This window comes from Oryzias latipes, chromosome 6 (assembly GCF_002234675.1).
Source record: "Oryzias latipes chromosome 6, ASM223467v1".
Taxonomy (NCBI): Eukaryota; Metazoa; Chordata; class Actinopteri; order Beloniformes; family Adrianichthyidae; genus Oryzias; species Oryzias latipes.
The window spans coordinates 23,696,438-23,724,427 of NC_019864.2; the positions used below are offsets into that span (position 1 = coordinate 23,696,438).

A 27,990-nucleotide genomic window follows, 5' to 3' on the forward strand; every position below is an offset into this window, starting at 1 on the left:
GCGGCTCTCACCTCCTCAGAGTGTGAGCTTCCTCTCTGAAGTGATGTGTGTTGGCAGCTGTGTGGAGAATGTATGGGGAGTGCATACATCCTTGGTTTATGGACTCACCGCTCGCAGTTTTGAGGGGAGTTGGACTGTAGGTGTTTTTGACAGGTGAAGAGAGGACAGCACAGGAGCAAGGGGAGGGGCAAATAATTGGATGTTCTGCTCTAAATACATCCAACATTACCATTTCTCAACCTGCTGGGGTTACTTATTTGCTGTCTGGTGATGGCTGTCAAGACTGTGAGGAGTCTTGGAAATGACAAAGTCAGACGAAGGAACCTTGGAAAAAGCTATAGAGACTTTGAAACCTTTATTTTGTTTCATGACTCACAATCTGTCTTTTTTTCACCCTGCTTTTTCACTCTAAAATACACATCCTTCTTTTTTAATTGTGTGTTCTACTGAGCCCCTCTCCCCAGTGTGTGGATCTAACATGGCCGTGTTTCATCTTGTCTGAGCGAGCCAGAGTAATGAAGACTTTGGCTGCAGACAGAGTTTGTGGCGCGGTGCGGGCCTCTGATCAGTCTGACACAGATGAATAGGAGGCTTCTCCTCATTCATTTAGAGAACTGACAGAGGAAGGGAGACAACAGAGGACGACAAAACAGAAGGTCCCGCCAATTCTGTTGCTAAAAGATTTCAGACATGACCCAAGTGCGTCACCAAATTAGCCGTCCTTTCAAAATCAAACACACTCTTCTGCACCCATGGCTTTAACCAAAAGGAGCTTGATGAGGTGCAGCTCATGGCCTCATCAACTCAGCTCAACAGGGGGGTTGGCTTGACTGAGCCAAAGAACCATAAGTGAAAAGAGAAACTAAAGGAACTAAAGTGAGCTGTACAAGTTCTGTTTACTAAAAAAAAGATGCAGCAAAACACCATCAGCCCTTTCAATAGCAGCTGCAGCTTTGTGCTTGCCCTGAAACACCTTACAAATGAAAAATGGGTTTCTTGCACTTTGCCTTTTATACCTCCATTGTAGTGCACGTGGGAGCCTGCTAACCGAGGCTTTCACACCTATTCAAAGTGATGCAGAGGAAGGAAAAGCCAATTTGACGGTTCTGGCTGAGCGGCAGAGTGATGAACTGAGCCGACGCTGCAGAATCACGCTCTAATGCTTCAATACACATGCAGCACTGATATAAATCACAGTATTGATCAGCAGCTTTAGTTCCTTCCAATGGCACCTTATAGTTAAGAAGGGCTATGAAGACAATTAATCACACATCCCAACATTTACAGGAGATGGACTAATATTGTTCAACAATCTGGTTGGATAGCCGTAACAGAACATATTTCCAAACATGGATTCCTTGCAGATATGTTCTGGAACAGATGATGCCTTAGGAGTTCTTACAGATAAAATTGTTTTCTTTTAAATCTTCAGACTGACATTTAGACATTTGACTTAACATAATTCTCTGCAACATTGGACTTCTTCTACAGTATTATAGCTCCAGTAAGCAAAACTACAAGGTCCAGCTCCTGGTTATGCCTTAGTCACAATGCCCTTACAGGTGGATAGAGGCTCTTTGTGGGCAAGAAATGGCTAAACCTGTATAAAGCACACAGGTGGCCTGCATGAAAATTTAAGATTGTAGACCGCTCTGTGAGCCCAACATTTTCTACAGGCAGGCTGCAGGCGACAGGTCATAGCGAACACTGAAACACATAAGGTTAAGTAAGGATGAAGTAGGTGAGATGCAGGCACAGCATAAAGATATTTCATTTTTTCAACGCCCCTACGCGCTGTGCCAGGGGCCCATTAGTCCTGTTAAACTGATAAGTTGCGTGCTTCATGCTTGCAGCCTGACTTTTAGAAATTTGGAAACTAGACAATCAGCGTAGTTTGTGTGAGCCTCTTTGGGCTCTTACCTGCACACCTCGTGCATGCAGCATTAGCGCACGGTCAGTTAAGAGCCAGCGCACACCTTACTAATGACTAGAGTGTGACGTAAGGGCAACGTATGACACCATCAACCGTATGTGATAAGTGCGTGTAACTTAAATTATCTTCACAAATACTTAACAATATACTTACAACACATTTGACAATGGTACGTTTCCTTTTCAGAACGTCCCTTAAGGTAGCCACACGAGCTTCAAGGGAGCTGCAAGACCCATCTGCATTCCCCCTGAGATGCAGCCGCTCCTGTCTGCAACCCCGAACAACCCATAATCCATGTGACTAAGGCATAAATAGGATCAGTTGCCCCAGAAACATGAGGCCCAACAGCTGCTGAGCTTTATTGATAAGTTGCAAGCTGATATGACCTGTACATTTCTATAATTTGCTTCTTTTAGACTGCATGTCTGCATGGTGTTATTTTATATTTGTTTTCTTCCTTTCCTTTGTAATAATGATTGGGTCTTGCTGTAGGCAGAGAGCAACATCTTAAGGTCAGTGTAGCATAATGCATATATAATCAACGTTTTTTTTCAATGTTTACTTTGGAACAATTACTACATGTCTCAAGTACTTTGACTTTAGTTTGGAAAATAGCCAAATACTACATAGCTGAGTAGTTAAGCCAGTAAGTTGAAATTAGAAGTGACGATGAGATGCTGACAATGTACATTCACGTATGGTGTAAGCATATTAAGTGTCCCATGACAGTTACTGATGTCTCAAAAAAGTTTGCAAGGTTTTCAACAAAAACCTTAAAACAAGGTCCTCATTATTTTGATCATGCGCCCCTGCTGAATGGATTTTACATGCCTACAGTGCAACATGGCCATTTAGTTTTTCAGTTGTAACTGAGTAGTTTTTATCTCATCTCCATCAGGGAGTGTGTTATAAAAAAGTTATTTTGTTATTCCCACATGTATATAAGTCTGACACGTCTTCATTGTTTGTTTACAGATTCTACTGTTCTGCATTGGGGGGAGATAAACACTGCTGTAGGTAAAAGACAATGTTTGCAGGCTGCAGTAACACTAACACAACCTCATATCTCTCTTGTTGTTTGACAGTTTCTTGCAAAACACAAACTGTGGGATAAAAAAAAATATTGGGTTTGCAGGTATAACCTCTAAACTAGAATACTGAAATGCAGGAGTTTTAACTTTGTCATGAACAAAAATGCACATCCAGTTATTTGCTATGCAATACCACAGCTGTATAGCACACACCGGAATCCCACCTGTACTCATTTTGCATTTAAAAAAGGTGAAGGGCAGGACTGAATTAACCTACAAGTACAGCAGCTGACATGTACCAATTTTACTAAAGCTCAGTGGCTGATGGTTTTAAATTTGAAATATTTCAATATCGTTTTAAAGGAAATCCAATTTGTAGACCACTCCCAATGAGGGGGTTAATCAACTGGCGTGACATTAAAACGAAATGGTCATAGGTTGACACAACCTGAGCTAATGTTGTATAAATGCTACAATTTAAAAATAGACTGGCTTGGGTCAGGTTTTTTTTTTTTGTAGTTCATATTTATGTCCTTCCTCTGACCGACAAGCTGGATGTTATTTGGCTGCCTTTACGAGTCAGCCTTTCCTTGTTAATGCACTGCATCGACTCAAGTCTACACAAGTCAATCAAAGGGAACCGGCTGGTGAATCTTAAAACCCCATTTTCATTTTTTCACATGTCCTCAGTGCCCCCTCCTTTTTTTATTGATCTCCCAGCCAATGAGAACGGTGGAGTCGGTGGTGTCCAAAACACAGCAGCCTCATGCACAACTTTACCCGGCAACAGCAACAAGCATTACAAAGAGCTACAGACAGCCAACAAGGGAGGGGGAGGCTCCTACCTTTAAAAACTGTAGCCCATTCATTCATTCATTCATTCATTCATTCATTCATTCATTCAATCAATCATTCGGCCTCAGACAGTCTGTATTTTGGCTTATTGGTTAATACCTGGTGGTGGTAACTGCCCTCCCTTCGATATGAAGTCTAAACAAGGGAAGAGTCAAAGTAAAAAAGGTCAGGGATGGGTCATTATAATAACAGAATAAAAGAAAAAAGAAAAAAATAGACTAAAATAGAAGAGACAAATATAAACATATTTTTTTGTTTTCAGATTATTTTTATTTACAGTATTCTTAAATCTAAAAAATAATCATCATTTTGTATTTGTGATATCACCATAGCAGGTACCACTCTTTTAAAGGCAACGTCACACAGCCACAATGTACATTTTGCTCATGCTCCACTTATGAAATGATGTCTTCCGTGACGTGTTTCTTGCGTTCGTCATTCATTGTTGTGAGCAGATGTCCGCAGAGGGTTTCCACCCACAGGGCTTTACGTGAATACTGTTTTGAGCTCGTCAGAATTTTTGGTCTGTTGAGAATTACGCAGTATACGCATATTTAACGTAGTTTATACGCAATTATTACGTAACTGACGCACAAATCACTAATGAATTGCACATTAACAGTGCAATAATCGCGCATGGTTCATGTTCTAAGTTGATTTACATTCTTTGCATGGTTTATTCGTACTTCTTAACCCTTGTGCTATCTTAGATGACCCCTCCTTCCATTGACGTGTTCTCCCTACCATGACAAAGGTGGATAAAAGTGGAAAGATTTCATGTATTCCATGGACACCAGTGAAGATCACAAATCATTGAAGAAAAAAGGTTCAGAGCACTGTCTAGTGGGTCTAGATGACCCAACTCCCAATGTTAAAGTGCTTAGGATAGCACAAGGGTTACGTTGTTCACTTAAGTGGTTCACATCTGTGAAAATTTCACGTAAAGACCAAAGACCTTTGTTTTTCAATTTGGATTTTTAGACACAGTCCAGAACAGAGAATAAAATAAATAAAATAGAAACGCTTAATTACTTGCTGCATATTTGCAGGGCTAAAGTTGTAGGTATGTTACTGCCCAATCACTTTTATCAAAGCTTTTCAGTCTCTAATCTTGTGAGGAAAATATCGAGCAAACCGGTTTAATAATTGCATTAAAGAGACTTAGATCTGTTTAATTAGACCCAATCTGAGTGTGGCTAAAAGATGTTATCAACTGCAGCCAACAATGATGCAAAATCCACTTTTGGATTATTGGATTCAAGTGAAATCAAGAGCCACTTCATGACAGATGAAGCTGGCAGGCTGATTGCATGTTTACCACTTCGCTGACTGCCGTGACTCAAACAGCTGTTGTTCTGGCGTCATGTTCTGCTCTGCGTCCAGGACAACCATCTGACCCAATAGAACCATCTGGTAGAAATTCAGAGTACTCACGCTTATTTGAAAATGATTGATTTTTGGTTAAGCTCAATTGAGCAGATTTTAAGTGAACACTGTTATTGTGGAGAAGCCAACGCTTACCCCTAAAGGTTCTCTTCCAGTTCAATGAGCACAGCGTACTTGTTTTTACCCGATTGGTCTTTGCCACATGCATGATTAGCAGAGACCACAGGGTGTTGGGCAGTGAAAAAAACAAACTCGTGCGGCCGGATGGATTTAATTATTCTGACCTGAAGGAGAAGCTTGACACAAGTGCTTTCCAGCTGTTAAATAATCTTGCTGACACTTTAAAGAAAATTCAACCTCTAGGATCTTAAAAGTAGGGATGGTTGAACATATCGGGCAGGACAGTGAATTTGAAGAGATAAGAAGAAAGTAGGAAGTGAAGAAAAAGTGAGTAAAAGGAAAGATACAAAAACAAAAAAGGTGTAAAAAATAGGTCAAATAACAGGACCTTACCTTGGAGCGGGTTTTAAATGTCCTGAAGGCGCCAGTTTTAAAAATGACTCGGTTCCTCTTACATAAGATGAAGGACACCATTCCAATCACCACCATTAACAAGAAGACAGGCACCAGAACGGCCATGATCCATAGATTACTAGGCGGGGTCTTCACGACAGCTGTGTACACAGAAAAGTTTGAAATAATTTATTTGTATATATATATATATTTAAATAATAAAGCAAAGGTGCAGAACTTTTAAAAATTCTTTGTGGTGTACCCCAGGGCACAATATTAGCCCCCCTTCTGTTTAGTTCTAACAGAGATCCACTAGTTAAGTAAAATTCTAAATTCAGTCCCGAATTGAACAGTAACCTACACATTATGACAGTTATAATTTATTATTAAGCAGACGCTTGATCATTTTAATCATTTATTTTATAAAATGTTTAAAAAAACCAGTCATACCATGACATTTTATAACCTCCATTTTATCACAGGAATATAACATTTCTGCAATTTTTGTTAATTTTGTGTGAAATTCCTAAAAACGATGAGGTCACCATTGGTTTAGTCGTCGCATTTGGTGGGGAAGTTTATTGTCAAGCGCCAAAACACCAGAGCGATGTACAAAAAAAGGTCAACACCATCTGGTGCCCCATTTAGAAAAAAAAAAGAAGAAGAAGAGGAGAAGCGAGATAAAGAAAAAGTGTTTGTCCTCATATCTGGGGATGCATGTTTTCTAGTGCTACTTGCCACAATGATGTCAACAACCAATACTTTTGTTTTGTAGTCGATGACTAAAACCGAAGTAGGCCTAAATGTTGCAATGTGTATTTTATATGCTTTTATTTCTTTTAAAACTTTTGCTATACCTTTACTTGTAACATTAATCGGAACTCTTAGCCCGTTATGACTCATGTGTCTGCTGTAACACTAAGGTTTCATTGTATAATTAGTTCATAAATGTTGGCAGGGTGTCGCCCGGGGAACAATTCAGTGTAGAACCGTCACTGAGTAGATTTGCTCAGCCAGCCCATGTGAGGTTTGTGGATGTGGAGGACACACCCGAAGGATATTCTGCATGGGGTAACTCTGGAGGCATGGGATCCTTTTGCCAATACTGAGTCAGACACAGTCCCAGTGGCTGTTTGACTCTGTCGGAGTTGCCCTTTGCAACACATTCTGTTTTTTTCAGCACTTTTGGACAGAATTTCTCAGTGCAGTCAGGAGACAAAAGGGCTCCAGTGTGGGGTCCTAAAGATCATATAATAATATAATATAATTCAATATGTTGGCTTCATCAAGCCATGACCTTTAACTCGGACTAGAAAGGTTTGCAGCCAAGTGTGGAGCTGCCAGAATGAGAATTAGCATCTTATAGGAATGGGCTCTGAGCTGGAAAAAACTATGTGGGCCAGGAATATGATACCGTCCAACCGAGAGGAGTTGAAGCTTCTTGAAATCGCACTGGGACTAACTCTCCTTTTCTATTATGTGTATGTCTATATGCATTATCACAGGTTGTAACCAAAGAAAAAGAAAACATATCAAAAATGGAAGCATAAAAATCTAATAAATGCTAATGTTGATGTAATGATGAGTAAACTTTTATTTTTGGTGTGAAAAATCAATCCATAACTTCACTTAATCAGTTATGATTGTTATAATTTTAATTTTTTGTTATCATTTTAACATTCAACAGATTTTATTTTACTTACTGATCCCTTGCTAACATTTTTTGCTCCTCTTACTGCATTTTCTTTAACACAATCTATATATTCAATCACACCAAACTTTATCTATAAAGCACTTTTCTAGCTTAGTAACAAAAGTGCTCAACCATATAAGGGCAACAAAGTATAAAGATCTATAATCTTTCCAGTTTAATTGACAAGTGTGGCTATCTGCAAAAAAACAGTAAATTAAAAATAAAGGCTAATAGGGCATTATAAACCTTTTTTACTTCAAATGTTTTGGGCTTTTGTCCCAAAGATCTGTTTATGTTTGTTTATGGTGAGAATTTTTGCAATTTAATTTCAGATCATTAAAGCAAAGAAAACAAATTATAGAAGAGTGTTCTGTTCCCAGACTTAACACGGTTAGAAGGAGCTGCGAAGCGCTCGGATGTTTATTGGTGTTTCTCCAGTTTATTAATTATAGATTCTCAGAAAATGCAGGACAGCAAAGGTGAGAGGGAACATTTTGTCCTCTCAAGCTGTTACGGTGTAAATTTAATGATGTACAGCCAGAAAATCTCCAAAAATAATATAAAGTCCTGAACAAAACAATGAAGAACAAAAATTGCAGCCCATCACTCTGAATGTGTTCTACTCCAGCAGCTTTATTTCAGCATATTATGGAAATGTATGTAAATTAATGTAAAACCCAAATGCCGACTAGCGTCATAGTTACTGTGACACAGTAGGAAGAATTACGGTTTAGTTCTTCTTACAGTGCAACCGTTTAACTGGGAAGAATCGCTTTCGTTAACAAAGGCCAACAGTTCAAAATATTTTTATAAATTATTTTGGCTTGCTCAGGGTGCTAAAGAAGTCTTAGAAACAAAAAAGTCAGATTTTGAGGATTTTATGAACCCATCACTCAAAGAACACCAGAAATGCTGAAATGTTTCATGTTTGGGCAGGTGGAAGGTTAGGACATGAAGTGCCGTCTCTCCAGAATTTTGCTTCTGGCTGTTACTCACCCGGAATGAATTTTATCTCTGCTACTTTTATTAGCTCTACTCAAAGAAAGAGATTCAAACTCAACCATCTGACTCCAAGCCTCACCTTCACGTTCTTCTGTGAACAAGTTTGCATCTCTGGACAGAAACATTCATTAATTGTTCTGCAAAGTTTTCCACATCTCTTTCTCTTTACGCCATATAAGATGTACCAAGATTCCTCAAAAGACTATTGTGCTTAACAATGCTGCAAACTATGGGTTTATAAAGTTCAGTAACTCTTTTGAATACAGCTGCAATATAATTTATTACAATTAATATTAGATGATTGTATTAATATAATATAATTTAATACAACATTTTTTAAGGTAAAAAGGTAACGCAAAAAAGTAAAATTATACAACAACAATAATCTTTTTCTTTTAAAAAAATAATTATATTACAAAGAAAAGTAATCTGCTAAATCACTTTGGTTTAAATCAAGCAGTTTGTTTATATAGAAATGAGGAAATCATTCTTTGTGAGATTTTGCGGTTTTGCTCTAAAGCTAGCTTGCCCCTTAACCCTTACTCACCCTCCAACTTCTATAAAATCCTCCTACAATGAAAATCCTGTTTTTTTTAAAGTTTTTGACATGTACTTGAGGCATTTTTTATGAAAGAGAACAAATGTAATAAAAAAATAATTTAATTTTTGCATTTCTCAGTATTTTAAACACTCTTAAATCGCTCTCAAACTGTCGTAAAGATGGTCGGTTTGAATTAATGAGCTTTTGTGATGTCACAACTGCCCAGTAGCACGTGCATTGCACAAGCGCCCTGATCTTCCCTGTCCAGCGTGCACAAGCACAGGTGCAAGACAAGAGAAGATGGCACGTTGCTGCATTGCGTGCGTCCAATACTGGACTTAAAGTTAAAGTCCCAAATGTTTATCCACATTTGTGTTCTTGCTCTGACTGAGTCTGAAGGCTCTTCACTCATGCAAGACAGCTTGCAGAAAGGGGGATTGAGGGCGGGGCTACTCAGCTCAGCACCAATGGCCACGCCCATGTAGAGGAGTTATTGAAACAGAGGCTTCAGATAAATATGAAATATAGCTTTTTAAGACATTTAAGTTGTGACATTTCAATTTAAAAAGGTAAAAACTTCATAATCATAATCTAAATACCACTGGGAACGTTTTTATTAAAGAAAATAAGGTCACGGGGGATTTTTTCATTTTTTTCCTCCCCTTCCTTTGTACCCTTATCCCCCATGTCTAACATCCCACTCTCTACTTCTCTCTTCTTCTTTTTTTTTGTCCGGTCCAGAGAAAAATGTATACAAACATCATTGATAGAAACAAAGTTTAGCCTCAAAGACAAAATGGGTTTACACAAATATACACTTTGTGAGTCTGAAGCCTATTGTAACAGTAAAATCTGTCCAACACAAGAGCCCTTCAGCTCTTATCTGTTTGCTCTGCTGCTGGACAGAACTTAAAAAAAAGGGATTGATCAGCATTTACACCTCCTTGCAGAAAATCCAGTTTAGATTATGATCACCTTTAAAGCACTGCAGTCCAAATTAAATTCTCTGCTTTCTATGTAAACATGTTGCTTAAATGGTTTTTATTGTCAGAATCTATTTGTTGCCAGAAGAAGGAATAACCTTAAATCATTATGTCAAATGTATGGGAACATTTAGGTTCATTAATGCTTCACTGTCTACTCTGTCTCTTGTGCAAAAGCAGTTTGATTCCCTCTATGACAGTGCATGGAGCAGCTTACGTTCAGCCTGCACTTGGACAAAGTATCCCAGCGTCAGCGCCATAGTCTGGGAGTCCAGACTGCTGAGGGTCTTTGCAGCATTGGTTCCACTGATGGGTTCCCCATTCAGCTGGGTGTAGTAAGTCATCTCTGCTGGGTTCTTGGGACCCGGAAGCCGCCGCATGCTCACCATCTGCGTCACAGCGAACAAGTGGATTATTAAAAAGAAAGTTTTAATTAGACAAAGTTTAAATATCTACAATGTTGGCAAAGAAACTCAAACCTGAGGACAGATTTAATTTTGAAAAATCCATTATCTTTCCACGCCAGCAGTCTGCCATATCTATGGCCCAATCAAAATTCCAAATCTGGGGTCTTTGATCAAGTTGAGCATGGGCTGTAAGATAAGCCAGCTTCTGTTCAGACACTCGGGATAGCTGAGTCACTTGAAATCTCCATTTCCTTTCATCATACATCAAACACATTCTAATTTGACAAACACATCACACAGTTTAATCACGTCTGGTAATTTGATTTCTGCCATAAAGGGGGGATATGTAATTATTTAGCTGGAGGTTTTCCTCCAGACTACACCTCCTCCCTGTCGTTCTGTCTCCAAGTCTGCAACCCAAAAGCTGGTCATATGTGAAGGCTGTAAAACCCTGAAGCACACGTATAAAGTGTCAGCGTCTGGCAGGAGTCAGAAGATGCACAATCCAGAATACTGAGCTGGGAGGTGACATAAACAGGAAATAACATCACACATGCCTCTTAACTTTATGTGCTCACGAATGGTTTTATTTCAGATAAGCGGAGTTCTGCTATCTCAACCCATCATCACCACAACAACCCTGCAGCTGCTTTATAGCAAGAAAGAAGTGAATCTCAAACATGTTCTTTTTTAAAGCAGTTTCAACCGGCTTTGGTTCTAACAGAATCTAAGTATTCTTTTAATTTCTAAGCATTAATCTAATAAATTGAGGTTATATGTCAAATATGTAGATATAAGAAATATATTTGAGCTGCACAAAATCGTTTTTCCAATTAGGCAACATTTACAAGCTTTATGTAAAAATCAAAACTACTGAATGAACTCAAAACACAATGCAGCTGTCAGAGAACAAACATGGAAGATAATGTGAGATGGATTCGATATCGATATAAAGGTCTTTCTCGATCAGCAGAAACTCCTGTCATGTTAATGTCAATGTTCTGACCCGATGTCAAGGATTTTTTAAAGTGCCACTTTAACTTATTCTAAAAGCGTTTCCAGTGGTCTTTAAATTATGATTATACAGTTTTTAGGCAAAATCAGGAAAACCTGTGTCGTTTTCCCCTCCATAGTTTCTGCAGAGCGGCAGTAGTACATGAAAAAGTTGCTTCTGAGTTGATAAGGGGACCATAGGCGCGAAGCAACACCAACCCCCTTCGCATCACCCCTAACTGAGCTCTCTGTTAACATGCTCCCCTGATAGCTTACAGCTCCTCACCCCCCCCAACCTAACATTACTGAAGCAACACAAATGGTGAGTAAAATTGGATCTATCCAGCCGTACAGTTTTGAGCCAGATCCCAGCTCAGACGAGGAGATCAAAGACGTACATGGATTTAGACGTCCGTCTATGTGGATGCATCACAATCAGAGCATAGAACTTTTGGCCTGCCCAGTGTATTTTCTACGTCACAAATACAATCTTTTTCCAACAGTATCTTTTATCTGGTCCTGATTCGCAAAGATTTTTTTTTTTTTGTTTTGTTTTTTTTTGGGGGGGGGGGGTTGTTTGGCATTTCCATTGAGACTGGAATGGAATACCTGTACAGTGTAGCCGCCCACGGTGCTGGCCCGGCGGGATCTTGCAGCACGAGAGCCCTGCCTGCCAGCCACCAGGAACAGTTCAGCCAGCCTCTGCTCCATGAGACTGGCAAAGCTCTGGTAGTTGGCCTCCAGGGAAGAGCTGTCCACATCTTGGATCACTGTGAGAAGAATAGATAAAAGGGTTTACCGGAGGACGAAAGTGAAAAGCAAAAGAAAGACGGATGAGAAAGATAAACATTAAAGACTGAGTTAGAAAGAAAACTCAAAGCAGCCTAGGAGCTAAGGAAACTGAAGTGTGATGAAGACAAACGCATCGAGGAAGTATCGATACTGAGAAGAACGGAGCAGATGATGAGAAGGATATTAGAAGGGGCCGGATGACTTTTCCCTCCATTAAATCATCTGGAATTGCCTGTCGAAGCCGCTGCCTTGCAGATCAGACGTCACTCTGTATCACACACGCAGACACAAACCGATGTGCCTGCAAGCCTACAGGTGCCTGATCAGTCTCTGTCAGGAGAGCATCTCTGACAAGAGGCAGTAAGCGAGATGGACCAGTGGACAGACTTCACACAAACACACCGCCATCATTCATTCTCGGCTAATGTGATGTGAAGTGATTTCTCCCTGAGACCCAGTCAGGAAGCTGTGAATTATGCATCAGTAGGTTTTTCTTCCCAGCAAAGGAAAAGCTAAAGCGGCTGAGGTTGAGTAAAGAGAGTTGGGGGACGGGGGGTTAGTGGCGGACAAAAGAGAGGAATAATTTAAAGAATAAAAATCCATTCTGCTGAATTGCATGGCAGCAGGAATCCTACTAACTGCTGTTTTGTCAGATCAATGCAGTGATCGATTGATGCTGATCACCCAGCAGCCCCCTTGCTCTGTGCATCTGTGAGTGCTAATGAGCAATTTACCTGTTATCACCCAGTAGCTCCTGGTTGCTGTGGAGGTGTTCAGATTGTGGTATTCTAGTGCTGCACAAAAAGAGAAAGAAAACCACAGGAAAATCACAAAAAAATAACTTGATTACCAGTATGTTTAATCCAAGTTGTTTCATTGTTGTTGGTTGTTTGTTTGTTTGTTTGTAGACGAGAGCTTTATCTGTCAGTCTGATAGCATTTTCTTAGTTCTGGCAGCATTTTCAGGTTTTTCTTCTAGAAGTTTGCTTTTAATAGTTGTAACTGTTGTGTGCTGGTGTGTATCTGCTATTTATAAAGAATATTTTGATATTATTTGATCTTTAAGGCGATCCACTCTTTTTATTTATTTATTTTTCTTGCATTGGCTACTCCCTTCCAGGATGACCACAGAAGATCACATCATAATTCACACATTTGATTTTACTTTTACAGAGGATTAGTGCATATTTGAGCTTTCTTGTTTGTAATGAAGTTACTTTTGTTGGGTTCTGCACCCCTTCCCGGTCACATCAACGACAAGTTTCCTTTGTTATTTATGAGGAGTTGTTTCTCTTATTTAACTATTAGTACATTTAAAGAACCACTCCAATAAAAATGGTGTTTTTGGCGTTTTTAACATGCTCTTAAGGCGTTTAAATTCTTTAGGAGTATTTCTTTATTCAAATTGTGGTGAAGCAGTAGCAGATATAAAAATGCCGTTTGAAAAAGCTCTCAGTCTGCTGGAAAGGTCTCACTGCTCTGCTTCATTCTGATGCATGCACTTGCAGACAAATGAATCCACGTACGTTGTAGTTGGGGGGGTTGCGCGAACAAAAAGGACATAAAAAAACTGAATCGTCTGGTCAGGAGGGCAGGCTGTGTGGTGGGGCGGACCCTGGAGACAGTGGAGGTGGTGGCAGAGCGGAGGATGCTGTCCAAACTAGACAGCATCATGAAGAACACTGGTCACCTCCTACATGGACTCTTTAGTGACCAGAGGAGCGTATTCAGCGACCGCCTTCGCTCTCTGCCATGCTCCACAGAAAGACTCAGGAAGTCCTTTGCACCGAGTGCAATTAGACTGTTCAATGCTGCTGGGAGGGGAGGGGGCATGAGGAGGAGTCACTAAACGGGCATCTACTTTTTACCACTTTTATGGTTTTGCTTTTACTTCTTCTATTTTGTTTTTACTGCTCTTATATTTTTATTCCTTTTATTCTGTTTTTAGTGGGGTGACTATTTTATGAATTTATGACTATTTATTACTCAACTACTTTAAATTTCTATTGAATGTTTGAGCAGCATCGGATGGTTATGCAAGTTCCCTCGGGATTAATAAAGTACTCTATCTATCTATCTATCTATCTATCTATCTATCTATCTATCTATCTATCTATCTATCTATCTATCTATCTATCTATCTATCTATCTATCTATCTATCTATCTATCTATCTAGTTCTCCTCATCTGAGCTGGCATTTAGCTCAAAATTGTACAGCTGGATAGCTCTGGTACTGCTCACCATTTTTGTTGCACTCCAATGTTAGGTTGGAGTTGTGAGGAGCTGTAAGCTAGCTGGAGAGAATGTAAACAAAGGGATGATGGGAAATAGGGGAAGGCTTATTTCTGCGGCAACGGTCCCACCCTCAACTCAGAGGGGAATTTCTGATGAACTCCATGCCTAAAAATTGCATAAACATAACCAAAAGACCATTGGGAACGTTTTTTACAATAAATCAAAAGATTGGATGATTGGAGTGGGACTTTAAGTGTTCTGCTTTCAGTTTGTCTTTTTCGGGTCCTCTGTTTTGTTACTTCTATCTAACTTTAAGTTCTTCTTGTTTCAGCCTTTTTTATTTCTTTTTTTATTTCTTTATTAAAAATGTTTGAGTTTCTGGTGCATATCAGTCTTTCTCATATAGGTCCTGACAGTATCTATGTAACATTATGTAATATTAGAATGAGTTGCCATTAAGACATAATTATTGGTTGAAAACTTTTGCACATCCCCCAAAAACAAGCATCAACATCAGACATCTTTTTCTTTTCTGACAGACTGAGCCACAAATCTCTCCTAATTCTTTGGTGTTTGAAAGTAAAACATTTCTATTACATGTTGTAGAACATGTTTTGTAGCAAGAAAAGAAGCCTTTGTGTGTTTTTCTGAGCTAATTTTGAGCGGGCAGCTGGGTCATGAACCGATGTAAACCCTGCGGTGCATCAGGTGACCCTTGCAGGCTGTCCGGCTCGCAGCAAACATTTGCATGAGGGAAAGATAACAGCAGAATAATACTTCTCCAGGTGTTATTTCAGAAAACCTTATCAAAAATGTGGATATCGTCTCTTTATAGTAGCTTACTATGTGCTACATTTTTATCCAATGTGTTAAAAAATATGCGTTAAAAATGTGTTATTAAAATCCAGTTTTATTTATGGATTGTAATCAACTCTTATCCATAAAAAAACCTTAGAGTTTAATGTGAAATTGAAAATAACAACTCTGTATGTGAGCATTTTTTATTAATTAGAATGAATTTTTCAACAAAAGATTTGGAAGTAATGTAACAAAAAGGAAGTATATGTGCTGCAAAATCGCAGTAGTTGCAATCCTCCCCTTTATTTCCTCACATCCATCCTCCTCCTCTGTGTGCCTGTCAAACCTACTTGCCTCCTGAAATGCCTACTCCTGCCCAACTAACCGTCTCTTTTTGCCGCTATACACACATCATCACACCATCAGTCGTTCGACCCCGCTCTGCGTCCTATTAGTCTGTCAACCACAGTCTTTATTTCCAGGTTTCTCCATCTGTCTGAACCCAATTCTACCAAGAGCCAAGTGCTCAGTGGTTTCTTTCACAGTAGGAAGCACAAGTGGTCTGGTTCTTCTTCTCTGTGTTTTTTAAATCTTTTGAAAAATGTTAAAGTACATCCGAAGTTGTTTGTTTTGTGTGTCATTCTCTTTGTTTCTTTTCGGTTCCTAAAACTACAGGAGCATATCTTCAGGTAGAAAATGTGTAAAAAGTGCGTTCACCGTTTTGTAGTGCTGTCCGAATCTACAATTCCAAAATCGAGTGCCCTAGAAATTTCCCAGAAATCTCCGTGAAAAACCAGTGTGCATCAACGCTCACTAGATTGCTGATGACAGACCAAAATGCATTGAGTTTGAACAATTTTTGCAAGAAAATTGTATTTAAATCTATTTTTTTAATCAACCATCAACATTTTCCTCTTCAGAACACAGTGGATTCATAAAAGGTCGTCCCAAAACGCCTTATCTCAATTAGATTTTCACTTTGTGAAATCGATGACATCATATGCCGTTTAAAAAAAAAAAAGTAGTAAGCATGATTTCCAAATTGCTTTTCAAATCCAGGGCACTAACTAGTCCCACACTATATAGTTTTTCAGTAGTTAGCGATTAGAGTGGGAATTCAGACACAGCTTAAGACTCCTAAAGATCCAGACCTCAGACCTCCTCCTCATCTGAAGAAGACATTCTGTTTTTTCATGGCTGAGAAATATGACCTCCAGCGCTGCTGCTACCTATGCGTGCGTTATATGTTGTACATATGGCAGCGTGCTGGGCATGGGAGGGGGGGAGCAGCTCATGCCAGTGTAATTAAATACCACCATGTCCTTGCACAGTTGTTTTTACAACCTCTTTCTTGTTGTGATATCTAGTTAATTTTTGTCGACAAAAAGAGTTTTTATTTGAAGAATTTAAGTGATTATGACATTTTCATTTGTTAAAGCTTCAAAACCAACAAAAACTAACAACTAGCTAAACTTGGTGCACATGATACCTAAGGCGTAAATAATAAAAGAATAGTTTGCTTGAGCTTTTTCTGCTTAGGAGACCCAAATGGCTGGCAGGAGCTAATTTTCACTTCTACCACTTCCCATTCAGCCTCAGACCTCCCCAGCTAGACTTGATGGGATGGCTTGTAAAAGCCAAAGGAACTAAGTCACCATCAAAGGACAAAGACATGAGTCTGATGCTCCCAAACCCAAGTCCCTCTGTCTCTTGCTGCAGAGACAATTTTTTGAGCAGAATCAGTGACAAAGACCAACTTGTGTCACGTCCAACTCTCACTGGAATCAAGTCGGATTAACTGAAACTGCCTTACTAATTCCGAGAGACAAAAAAGATTTGGAACAGTTTTCTTTAAACATCTAAGACCAAATTCCTGAGTCATGCCTGCTGTTAAACATAGTAGTGCAGGGCGAATGACCTTCAGTCAGGGTCTCCACTGAAAACGGTGTTCTAAAAGCAGAATGTGAGGCCTTCAGTCTAAAAATTAAAACATGGTCAAAACATTAACAGACCCAAGGTGTTAGAAGGTATTATTTTAAAGACATGAACTCAACCTGACTAAACCACAGCAAAAACCTAAGAAAACTGGCTCCAAACATTTGAAACCAGCAGTCCAGAAGTGTGAAGATTCCGACTCTAAACATAAAACTAGACAAACCTTTTGATTCTGTGAATACAAAGAAAGATAGCTAGCAGAAATATCACTCCATAGATAGCTGCTGGATAATTAAGTCGCCAAATTCTTCAAAAAATGTATAAGCAGCAAGGGAAACTTGTTTTGTTTTATTGCTAATTAAAAAAAAACATTTACTGTATTTAATTTTGATTATTTGAAGTACATAGTCTCGCTAGGTAAGAATTTTTGATTTCCCTATTTTTAAAATAAACAACCAGCTTAAAAAAACAGTCTGTAGTTTTTGTTATTAATACTTCAAGAAGCAGATTAAGGCAAAGTCTATTATTGATATAGAATCGCTTATAGCATCAGTGTTTTCTGGGGATAAAAATAAGCACAACGGAAAATTTCATGGTAAAGAAGAAGAAAGCAGATTCTTCTCTCTAGATTGTTTGCTGTTTTTTTTTTTTTTGGGTGGGGGGTAATTTTACTGTTTAACTATGAGACAGAAAGTAAATATGAATTATTAAACAGTTGATTTTTCTCCTTTCATGTCTTAAATATGTTTAGAAAATATCTGAACACCATCAGCTTTGTTTCCTTGGCCTCCTCTTCTTCCCCGGAGGCTCCTGTTCTGGATCTCGCTCTTTGTGTTTTAAAAACACAAACACCACCATTACCCAAAGGCGTCCAAACAGGCTGCGTTCACTAACACTGCCGTGCAACACTTGGAATGGACTAAGTGAAGCTTTTGTGGTGCTAAATTTGAATTTCAACCTTGGGGGGCCGGCAGATTGTTTTTCCCCCTAATTTTCAACTTTCTTATTGCTCTTACATACTTAAATACTTGTAGCTAGTTGTATGTTTAAGAAAACATTACACAAACCTGTTTCTTGTTTCCATCTTGTTAGGAATAAATAAAATGAGGATTCACATCAAACTTGAGGGTTTGGTGTTGCAGCCATAATGTTCTGTTTTTTGTGGTGACAGAAATAAAACAGGGTAGGGGGATTGGATGTGGCTGCGTGAAGAGGGATGTTTCAGCCCTTTGGGTGTTGAGTGCACAGTTACACAGATACTAATCTAATCTCACAGGGCTAAAATTGGCTCATTCGGGGGACATGGACAACAGATTGCCCATGGCAGGATTCAGATGATAGAGGCTGTACAGCTGTTTGGCCTTTTAAAACCTTGCAGATGGCATAAGAGGCAGGAGTGGAATAAAAAACAAGAGGACAGCTCCGCAGTGTGACGTTGTTATGCTAAACACACACACAAAATAAATAAAGCATATATTAAAAAAAAAAAGAATAATCTGTATTTTAAAGCAACTGCATTCGGGGAAAAATCCCTTTTAAGACATATGGTTCACAAAATATTAAATAATAAATAAATATCCAAACAAAAATAGCAATTTGTCAAAAATATAGGCATTATAAATGAGAGGAAACCATTTAAAAACTGAAATGGATAGTGAAAACTTGAAAACCCACTTAAGAAATGATAGATTTTTGGAATTTTTCTTCTTTTTTAAGCTTCCGGTAGTGTTTCAAAAATAAGCCCAGCTGATATTTCTATGTAGTGATCATGGTCCCACTTATTATTACATGAGAATAAAAAATCTACAAACAAAAAAGGATCAGCACTCTTGAACCCCCTGTTTAGAGACGCAGGTCAAACATACGCTGTCATGAATGATGCAGTGTTGCAGAGGGCTCAGGGCTCATGAAGGCCTCCCAACCAGACACAAACAACTGTTGTGTAATGACTTAAAAATTAGGTCTGGAAAGAATGGATTTGTTCTGATAAAAATAAACTGCTGTTGTGTCTTGATCCTCCGTGAAACCTGGATTCAGTTTCCTCTGTTTCTGTCAGCTCTCCCAACTCAGCTCAGCACATCTTTGTTTGTCCTGTGCGAGTGCCGACTCCTCTCACGGCTGCCAGTCCCTCTTTCCACCTCCAGCCCTTCAGCTTTTCAGGACCAAAATAACGCTTCAAGGGTAAAATCCTTTTTTAGAGCCAGAGCTGTGCGTGTGTGTGTGTGTGGGAGGGGGGGGGGCTCCTGGATTTTATGCTGTCCTGCCTGAGGGTAACGCTGAACCAAAGCAGGGAGAAAAATAGATCCTCGACCAGCTGAATGCATCAGTGATTTGTTTGTATATTGTCTAACACGTCACTAACTAGGGTAACTAAGGTGGCAACAGACGCTGAAATCTTAGTTATGAAGATGTGGAGTCTGGATTTGTTAAAAATAACAAGGTTTTTGGGGGGAAAAATTGTAAAATTCCCTTTCAGCTCTCTGTAAATAACTAAGAATGCTTCTGTGAGAAATCAACAAATGATGGACTCCAGAGCATGCAAACCTGAACTATAAATTGGACAATTATGTTAGAGTTTGTGTCCAGACATTTTAAAATGCATTTTGTTGCAGCATTATTAGAAAATATTAGAAATATGTGATAAAAGAAGAGTCCACATTGTAGTGGGGAGTCTGTGGCTCTTTATTGTTTCTTCTAATGTTTGAACTTTAAAAACATTGCAGAATGAGTGTTGAATGTCCTCCTCATGCATGTGTGGGTTTCCTTCCCCACACAGTCCCAAAACAGGCTTCATTGGTTGATTGATATCTCTAAGTTGTCTCTGAGGTGTGAATAGGAGTGCGTGTGTGATTGTGTAGCCCTGTGACAGACCCCAGCTTCTCCCAAATACAGCTGGGATAGGCTCCAGCAACCATGTGACCCCAAAAAGGATTAAGCTGGTTTAGAAAATCAATGTTAATTGGCATTCTTTCTTCTAATCCTTTTAACTTTTCCCTTCAGGGGTTGCAACAACAAACCCTCCATCCAACCCTTTCTTCTGCACACGCATTTAACCTTCTCAAATATCATTTCAACTTTTAGGTAACTGTCTTTGACATTGACACATTGACATTGGCCGTTTAATGAATTTTCTAACATTCAGGTGCCTCCAGGATAAAATATATGTTGTTTTCACAGAAACTCAAGATCTGTTTTGTTTTTTTCTCTTATAAATATACAGTTATGCTTCTAAACGAACATACCCAGCATGAATATTTTGAGGATTACCTCTAAGGACTTGCTGCAGACTTTGATTTCCTGAATTTGAATGATTCAAGCTGACTGTTATTGCACTTACTGCTGGTAGCAGTACAGTAAAAATGCTGCGGAAAAGAGGTTGTAAAGGCTTCTGCAAGGAGGGTGTGAGGGTGTTGTGTAACATCTGCCACAGGAGACAGACAGCATGAGAAGAAAGAGATGGTCCGGTTTAGTTTGAATTCAAGAAGTTGTTATGTGAGCACGCTAATTATACAATTATGTCATCAGATATTTTTTCTGCTGACTAAGAGATCTAAAATGACCCGGAAACCATCAAAAAGAAGTTATATAAAACCCGCAACACAGAACCAATGTATTCCCAGCAGCTTTACACTTTCTTTAGTTCTTCTGTTTTGTTCTATACCTTATTACACAGAGAAACCCATTACACATTTTTATTTAATAATCTTTATCCAAATTTATGCTCAGTCTAATTTGTGCCTGTGGTGTAATGGATGAAGGCAAATTTAAAATTCAACCCAGTTGTTTGATTAAAAGTATCATGTAAAATGAATCACATTAAACAAATGTGAAATAGCCTAATTTTAAAATTGCAGAGACATTTTTCGTCTTAGATAAAACTATTCAACAACTAAGGGAACTAGAAGAGACACATTACTAAAACCAAAATGGCCCCAAACGAGATCTTAAAGGTTATCTGAAAGCTGAGGGTCTGTTAATTACAGTTGTGTAACGATGATCAATCACTATGTTTTGTATTGAGCAAAAAGCAAAGAAGAGCTGAAAAGTTTCTTTTTTTTCACATCCATGACAGCTTAGTCAAAAGTAAGATTTTTGGTGTGTTGACCCCCAGTCTTTTATTTGGGAGAAAATCAAGCTCAAGAAAAGAAAAAAAAACATACAATTAAATACAGACAATATTAATGGTGAAGAGAATTAGTCTACCTTTAATGCGCTGGATCAAACCAATGTCTCTCTTAAGGAACAGAGGCAAAGTTGCCCTAAGGGATACAAATCTCTCCTCTTTGTTCTCTGAAATAGTTAACTACGCCCTTAGAACATCCCCTGGATCAGTTGTCAGTGTGTTCAAACGCCGCTGCAAACAGAGTCTGATTCTATTTGGCTTATCTGATGTGTCATGTGAGCTGCAGTGGTGTATCTACAGCTGGATTCAGAAAAGCATTAGGGGTCAAAAGGTCAATTAAAAAACAAAGTTCTAAAAATAAATGCTTTCCTTCAGTCGATTCAAAATTCATTCTGTAACCTTAATCAGCACAAGCATGACAATATATGACAAATTGTACACATTTTGAAAGAACCTCAATAAAGTCTTTGTGTTACAGAACAATAAAAATGGTAAGGAATACATTTCCAACATGCTTAGGTTGTTGCTGCTTTTGTAAGGTGAAATCTCTTTCAATTTGCATAAAATAAAAATGTTTAATTAATTAATAATAGCTATCTACCTCTTTTTGTCAATCTTTTGCTTATTGAATCCACTTATCTAAGATGTTTCTATTTCAATGAGAGAACTATTCTGATAGACACTTTATAGTTAAGCCTTTTTGAAGGTGTCAAGACATTGTGAGGTCAGACAATTCGTTTTTGTTAAAGCCAAAGCTTAAAGAGACAAATATGTCAGAATGGTGATGAAACCTCTCTGAAATACCGTCATAGAAATAGCAACCATCAAGGATTTATTAGCAAATGATCTCAACTGATAAGTCTAGGTTGCTGCCAGAACCAGAACGTGGCTATAGCAGTGTTTTTAATTAATTAAGCATCATGCTCCATTAACAAGTGATGCAATTTAGCCTGATTTAGCCTATTGTGGGGAACCAACTGTGGGTTGAATGACAGCATACTTAAACCATGTCTGAGCTTGTTTAGCTGCACTTACGCTCAGCGATGACCAGCGGTGGATAGAACAGAAAGTACCCCACCAGCTCTGCCGTCAGCTGGTTCAGAAGGCCGCTGGAGATGGTACCGTTGAGAATAGTGTCCTCGTTTTTCACCATGTACACCAAAGTGACTGACGGTGAGCCCGGCTCCTGGGATACACTCTGGATCTGGACACAAATAAAAACACTCTGTTTTAACTGGCCTATTACATGTAGTGATGTAACTCTTTGGCATTTTTTCCCCTAACAGCATTTGCATTTGCACGGATTGACTGTTGTCCTCTTGTGTGTGTCTATATACACTATAATATGTATTGGTTTTTAAACCAACACATCACTGCAATACATATGTAATAAACAACAGACTAATGTTTGTTTGTTTTTTCCATGAACTCCAGGACATGCCCTCCCAGAATCTTGTGTAGGTTTTTGTAGCCCTGGATCAGCCACAGTGTGGCAGCTTGGAGTAGTTCTGTTCGAAACCCTCCATTACTGCAGCGATTTCTCCACAAAAGATTTGGTCAAAGGGAGTGTGATGCTTGAACTGTCAGAAGGTAAGAAAGACTCAGAATTGAATTTTATGTTCATGGACTTCAAAATACTTCTAGTTTCTTATTTGCAGCATGCACACTAACAGGCAGCCATGGACACACACCTAATTCAAAAATCTATAGTGCCAAATCTGAAGCTATCATGCCAAATTCCTCAGACGCACATAAAGGATGTGGAATGGAGCCCCAGACACAGAATGGCACTTAAATTAACAAGGGTTTTAATATCTCCATAATAAGACCAGTGTGGCACTCTGAAAGTAATGCATCTGAGTCATGTTAGTAAAGTGGATGATGAAACACAATACTAGAAATTCCCATCATATTCCTCTGAGTGTTAATATTTCAGAGGATAAATTATGAATGGACCCTACATCTGCGTCTGCTCGCTAAGAGTTATTTTGGGACTGTAAGGCTGTGAGTACCATGTTTATCCAGCTGTTAGGAGAGTACCTTGATAGGGACACTAACAGAAAAGGATGAAAAGGATATACATATTTAGGTACATGCAAAAAAAAAACTAAGAACCAAGATACTCTGAAATCATACCCGTTTACTTCCAAACAAAAAGAACTATCGTTTTTTTTTTACTGTATGACAAATCATATGGAAAATGTAAAAAAAAAATGCATCCTGTTTTAAAGAGGCCATCGCAGTACATGGAACTTCATTTATTTAACCTGGCTAGTGTGCCTCATGGTAATACAGAATAAAGCACTTGGCTGTCAGATTTTCATAAAAAATGCAGCCTCCATTCATGCAGTCATGGTGCTGTTGTCTTAGTGGTGCTTTTGATACAGTAGATAACCAGATTTCATTAGACAGACTTAGAAGTCTAGTGGGCCTCTTTGGAAATGTTCTTAGGTGGTTTTATTCTTATCTTACAGATCAAAAGTTTTATTTAAGTATGGATACATGCTCTTCAAGAATCCATGGAATACGTTGTGAGGTTCCCTAAGCGATTATGGGTTCTATTCTTTTTAATTTACCGTATATAAGTTGTCTCTTGGGGATGTCATCTAGAGACACGGCGTTGACTTTCACAGCAACGCTGATGATACACAGCTCTACATCGCCATGTCTCCTGATGACCTTGAACCTATAAACACTCTTTTAAATTGTATTGTAGATATAAAGTTGTGGATGGCAGAAAACTTCTTACAGCTCAACCAGGAGATTTTAATACTCATAATTGATTCTGAAGACCAGAGAGAGATGATTTTACCACATCTTCAGAATCTTAAACCTTCTCACTGTGTAAGAAACCTGGGCGTACTTTTTGACTCTGAGCTAAATTTAAGTCTACACATTAAAAGTGTCGTTAAACCAGTATTTTATCATCTTAAAAACAACTGAGTCTGCCCATTCCTCTCCATTGTCTCGCATGCTTTTATTTTTAGTCATTTAGATTATTCTAATGCCCTGCTCTCTGGTTTACCCAATAAGTCTCTTACAAACTTACAACTATTACAGAACTCTGCAGCACAAGTTCTGACGAGGACCAGGGGGCGGCTACAATTAACACCCATGTTAAAATCGCTGCATTGGCTCCCTGTGCGTCTCAGAATTGATTTTGAGATTCTTGTAATGGTTTATAAATGTTTTAATGGTCCTGGGCCTTCTTATTTAAGTGATCTATTTTGAAAGTATAAACCCTCACGGGCCCTTATGTCCTCTGGTGCTGGCCTTTTAGCTGTCCCCAAAGTCAATACTAAAACTTATGGTGAGGCTTTGATTACGGTCCTCGCCTCTGGAACAGCCTGCCGGAGAGCCTCAGGACCCCAGAGACTGTAGAGGTTTTTAAGAAGAGGCTTAAGACCCACCTTTTTAATTTTGCTTTTAGTTGATCTTATTTGCTTATGTATTCTATTGGTTTTAATACATATTACTTTTTGCATTTATTCATATTTTATGCATAATCTTATTCTCAATTTAATGTTTTTTTTGTACATCCTATGCATTTAATTTTAGCATCTAATTATGATTTTAGCCCCAGTGTCTCTTCTGGGGATCTTTTCTATCAGGGCTTGCTGGCTTGGTCAGTGGTTGTTGCCGCAGTTGTTGCCGGTTCTGGGGCAGCTGAAATTTCACATTCCAGCCTCACGGCTGTGAAGTGGACCCCGTTGCTGTCCTGGTCTGGGTGGGCACTGTGGCGATGCTCCTATGGCCGAGCTGATTCCTGGTATGAAGACATTTCCAAATACTGTTTCCTCACTGCAGAGCCAAGCCTCAAGTTTCTTTTAGAAGTTACTTTTATCAGTATTCATTGTGTGTGGGGTCAAAGGTCGTATGTGTTTAAGGAAGGGAGTGGGAAGGGGGAAAGTTGGGTTGGATTTTTATTGTAATATTGTGTATGTTTTTGTTTTAAATGTTAAAGAGTTGCGCAAGGCAGGAGAAGTGCTTTTTATAAACAAATTTGGATTTGATTTGATTACCTCCACACTAAGTCTGTTGTAAGTCTCCAACACTTTGTCCTGTGCTTCATCGAAGGCGTTCCCCAGCCGCTGCTCCAACATCTGCACAAAACTGCAGGAGTAGATGTTGTCTGTCGGACCAACAAACCTCAACACTGAAAAAAAGAAATGACAGTAAAAGCTATTATTTTAGCTTCAAAACATCTGAGCAAACTGGAGAACTTTTGTAACTGTGTAACATAAATGCCCAACATTTAAGACCTACGCCGAGGAAAATTGTGTTTTTAACATGTTTTCCTTAGCATTTTCTGATGGTGGAGGACATATATTGGGTGGAAGGGGTGGCACCGTACCAATTGTCCCATCCACAACTCAGAGATGGATTTCCAATAAACTACTGATGCCTTGCAGAAACTATGTCAAAGAAAATGATTTGTTGTGAATAGTGAAGGCTCTAAAATACATCAAACACAATTTTTCCAATAGTGTGGACCATCTCAGCCAAGTATGTGGCTGAGGAAAATATTTTACGTTTGGAAAACGGCGCTTCAGCTGAAGAACACTGTAAAAGCACGTTCTTGAACACTAATATTTGCATATGATGTTCACACTAGACTGTTGCTACCTAAAACCAGCACGTCTGCCACCTCCAGTTGGCAGAGGCTTAGTGTGAAATGCTAAAGAGGAGCAAATCTCGCTCCAGGCTTTTTCTTTTACCGCTCTATTCCAATATATGAAGACTTGGTGTCATATAATTCTAGCTGGGCACAAACCGTAACCATTAATTTCTCCTACATGATCAATTTTTGCCGATTGACTCTTCTTGGAATTTAAAGGGACGCCATCCATACGTCACTACCAAATCTCAGCCCCTGATTGGTCAGATTTCAACTAGTTTAACTTTCAACATGCATTCAGTGGCCACACGCTTTGCTCGTAGAGCCCAAAAATGGAGCTGTGCAAGCAAGAACGCACCTGTTTACGCACATTTATAAAGGTTTTTTACTTTAAGTGGTTTTTAAACGCGCATTGCAGAGAGCGGTAAATGTAGCTTGGCAGATTACAGTGGGGGAAAAATGATTCAATTTTTTAAACTTTGCTTTTATTTTACTTATTTAATGAATTACTTAATCAATAGTAACATACATATAAATATTTTACATGCAGTTTATATTTTGCTTTGTTTTCTCTCAGCTTTATTATTTCAGACCGCCATGAGTCCTACTTTCAGAGCAATGCCACTGCTGCGTCCCAAACAAATTCATCAAGTATTTGGGATCTCTAGTTCAGAAGTCTATGGGAGCAATAAACCAGAGCAGTGTGACATAGAAAGAGGATTATCGCCTCTTTCTGGAATGAGAACAACTAAAATAAGTGGATGTCTGTCAGCACCCGCAGTTCCAGATTGGTGAGGTGCATGGGGGGAAACAATATTGACTCCATCAGTAGATTAAGCCTGAGGTTATTAATGTTGTCTTCGCCTTGCTGCTGCAGTTGCCCTTCATTTATTAAAGCACTCCGTTTCCCTCCATTTTTTTAAACCTCTGTATAAAGAGTGGCATGTCGGAATATGATTCAATATCAGGTCTATTTTTAGAGACTCTTTTACTGGATTCAATCTGAACCCTTTCACAGGCTCAAACACTGCTGACCTAGTTGGTAATCTTATGCAAATTGTGCGTTGGAGGATAAATTGCTAAATGTATTTACACCAATAAGCCGAACAACACACAAATGGAATTAGCCAGTGCTTCAAATGCCTCCTTCACATACAGCTGCAAACCAACAGGAGCAGTTCCTATCTGGGTGGAACTACATTGCACTTACAGCACAGACGACGAAAATATAATAATAAAAAACAAACACTTTTTTGATTTTCTAGGGGGGAAAAATGCAACAAAGGAGACTTAAAGACCCACTCAGAGGAAAATCGTGTGTTTGGTGTTTTTAACACGTTCTTGTGGGATTTGCTTATGATGTACAACTCATAAATAAAATTAAAATAGCATTTTTCTGTATTTTTTTATTTAAATTGTTCTAAATAAAAAGTGGTGTGTGAAAAAGAGCTTATTTGTGATGTAGAAAATATGCTGAAAGGGGCCACAAGCTCCCCACTCCGCTCTATTCTAAAGCATCCACTTGCAGACGACTAAATCCATGTACGTCTTCATTGTCTTCGTCTGAGTTGGCATCTGGATCAAAACTGTACAACGTGACAAATCCAATATTGCTCATTTTTGTTGCACCAGTAATGTTACGTTGGCGGTGTGAGGGGCTGTAAGCTAGCGGGAGAGAGTGTAAACAAAGGGATGATGGGGAATGAGGGCAGGGTTACTAAGGGGCCAACAGTCCTGCCTGCAACTCAGAAGCGAATTTCTAGTGAACCCCTGCCATTCTGCAGAAACTATGTCCTAGAAGATGACACAGGGGGTTTTTTGGACTAAAAATGGAATAATGGTAATTAAAAGACCACTGGAGAAAATTAGATCAAAAGATGATGAGACTGGGTCTTTAAGATGGACTTTCTGTCTCAGTATTCATGCAATGCTAAAGAGTCAAATGGTCACTTAATTACAAGCAGCTCCTAAAATGTGTCTACAGGCAAAACACAAGAGACAGTTGTAATTACAGTGCATATCTATTTTTTTTAACTATTATGTTTTTGTTGTGTAACTGCACTGATTTACTGAGCACAAGCATACAAGGGTATTTGGAACAAACACCAAAGCAGATAGATTTAAAAAACCTTCTTTTCTAATTTGGGTTCTT

General features: G+C 38.9%; 1 protein-coding gene across 4 annotated transcripts in view; it reads right to left on the minus strand.

The window, feature by feature from the left end:
- The window catches only part of LOC101162046 (UPF0606 protein KIAA1549L), a 112,495-nt gene that overhangs the window by 36,422 nt on the left and 48,083 nt on the right, over nt 1–27,990 (minus strand). For 3 of the 4 annotated variants that reach the window (XM_023955943.1, XM_023955944.1, XM_023955946.1), the window contains exons 6-12: nt 25,243–25,376; nt 22,256–22,424; nt 12,864–12,923; nt 11,947–12,107; nt 10,155–10,326; nt 5,719–5,879; nt 3,919–3,954 (exon numbers count right to left, since the gene is read on the minus strand). In XM_023955943.1, the coding sequence (XP_023811711.1) occupies nt 3,919–3,954; nt 5,719–5,879; nt 10,155–10,326; nt 11,947–12,107; nt 12,864–12,923; nt 22,256–22,424; nt 25,243–25,376 (893 nt within the window). The remainder of the gene's footprint in view (nt 1–3,918; nt 3,955–5,718; nt 5,880–10,154; nt 10,327–11,946; nt 12,108–12,863; nt 12,924–22,255; nt 22,425–25,242; nt 25,377–27,990) is intronic. The other variant, XM_023955945.1, reaches the window with a different exon arrangement.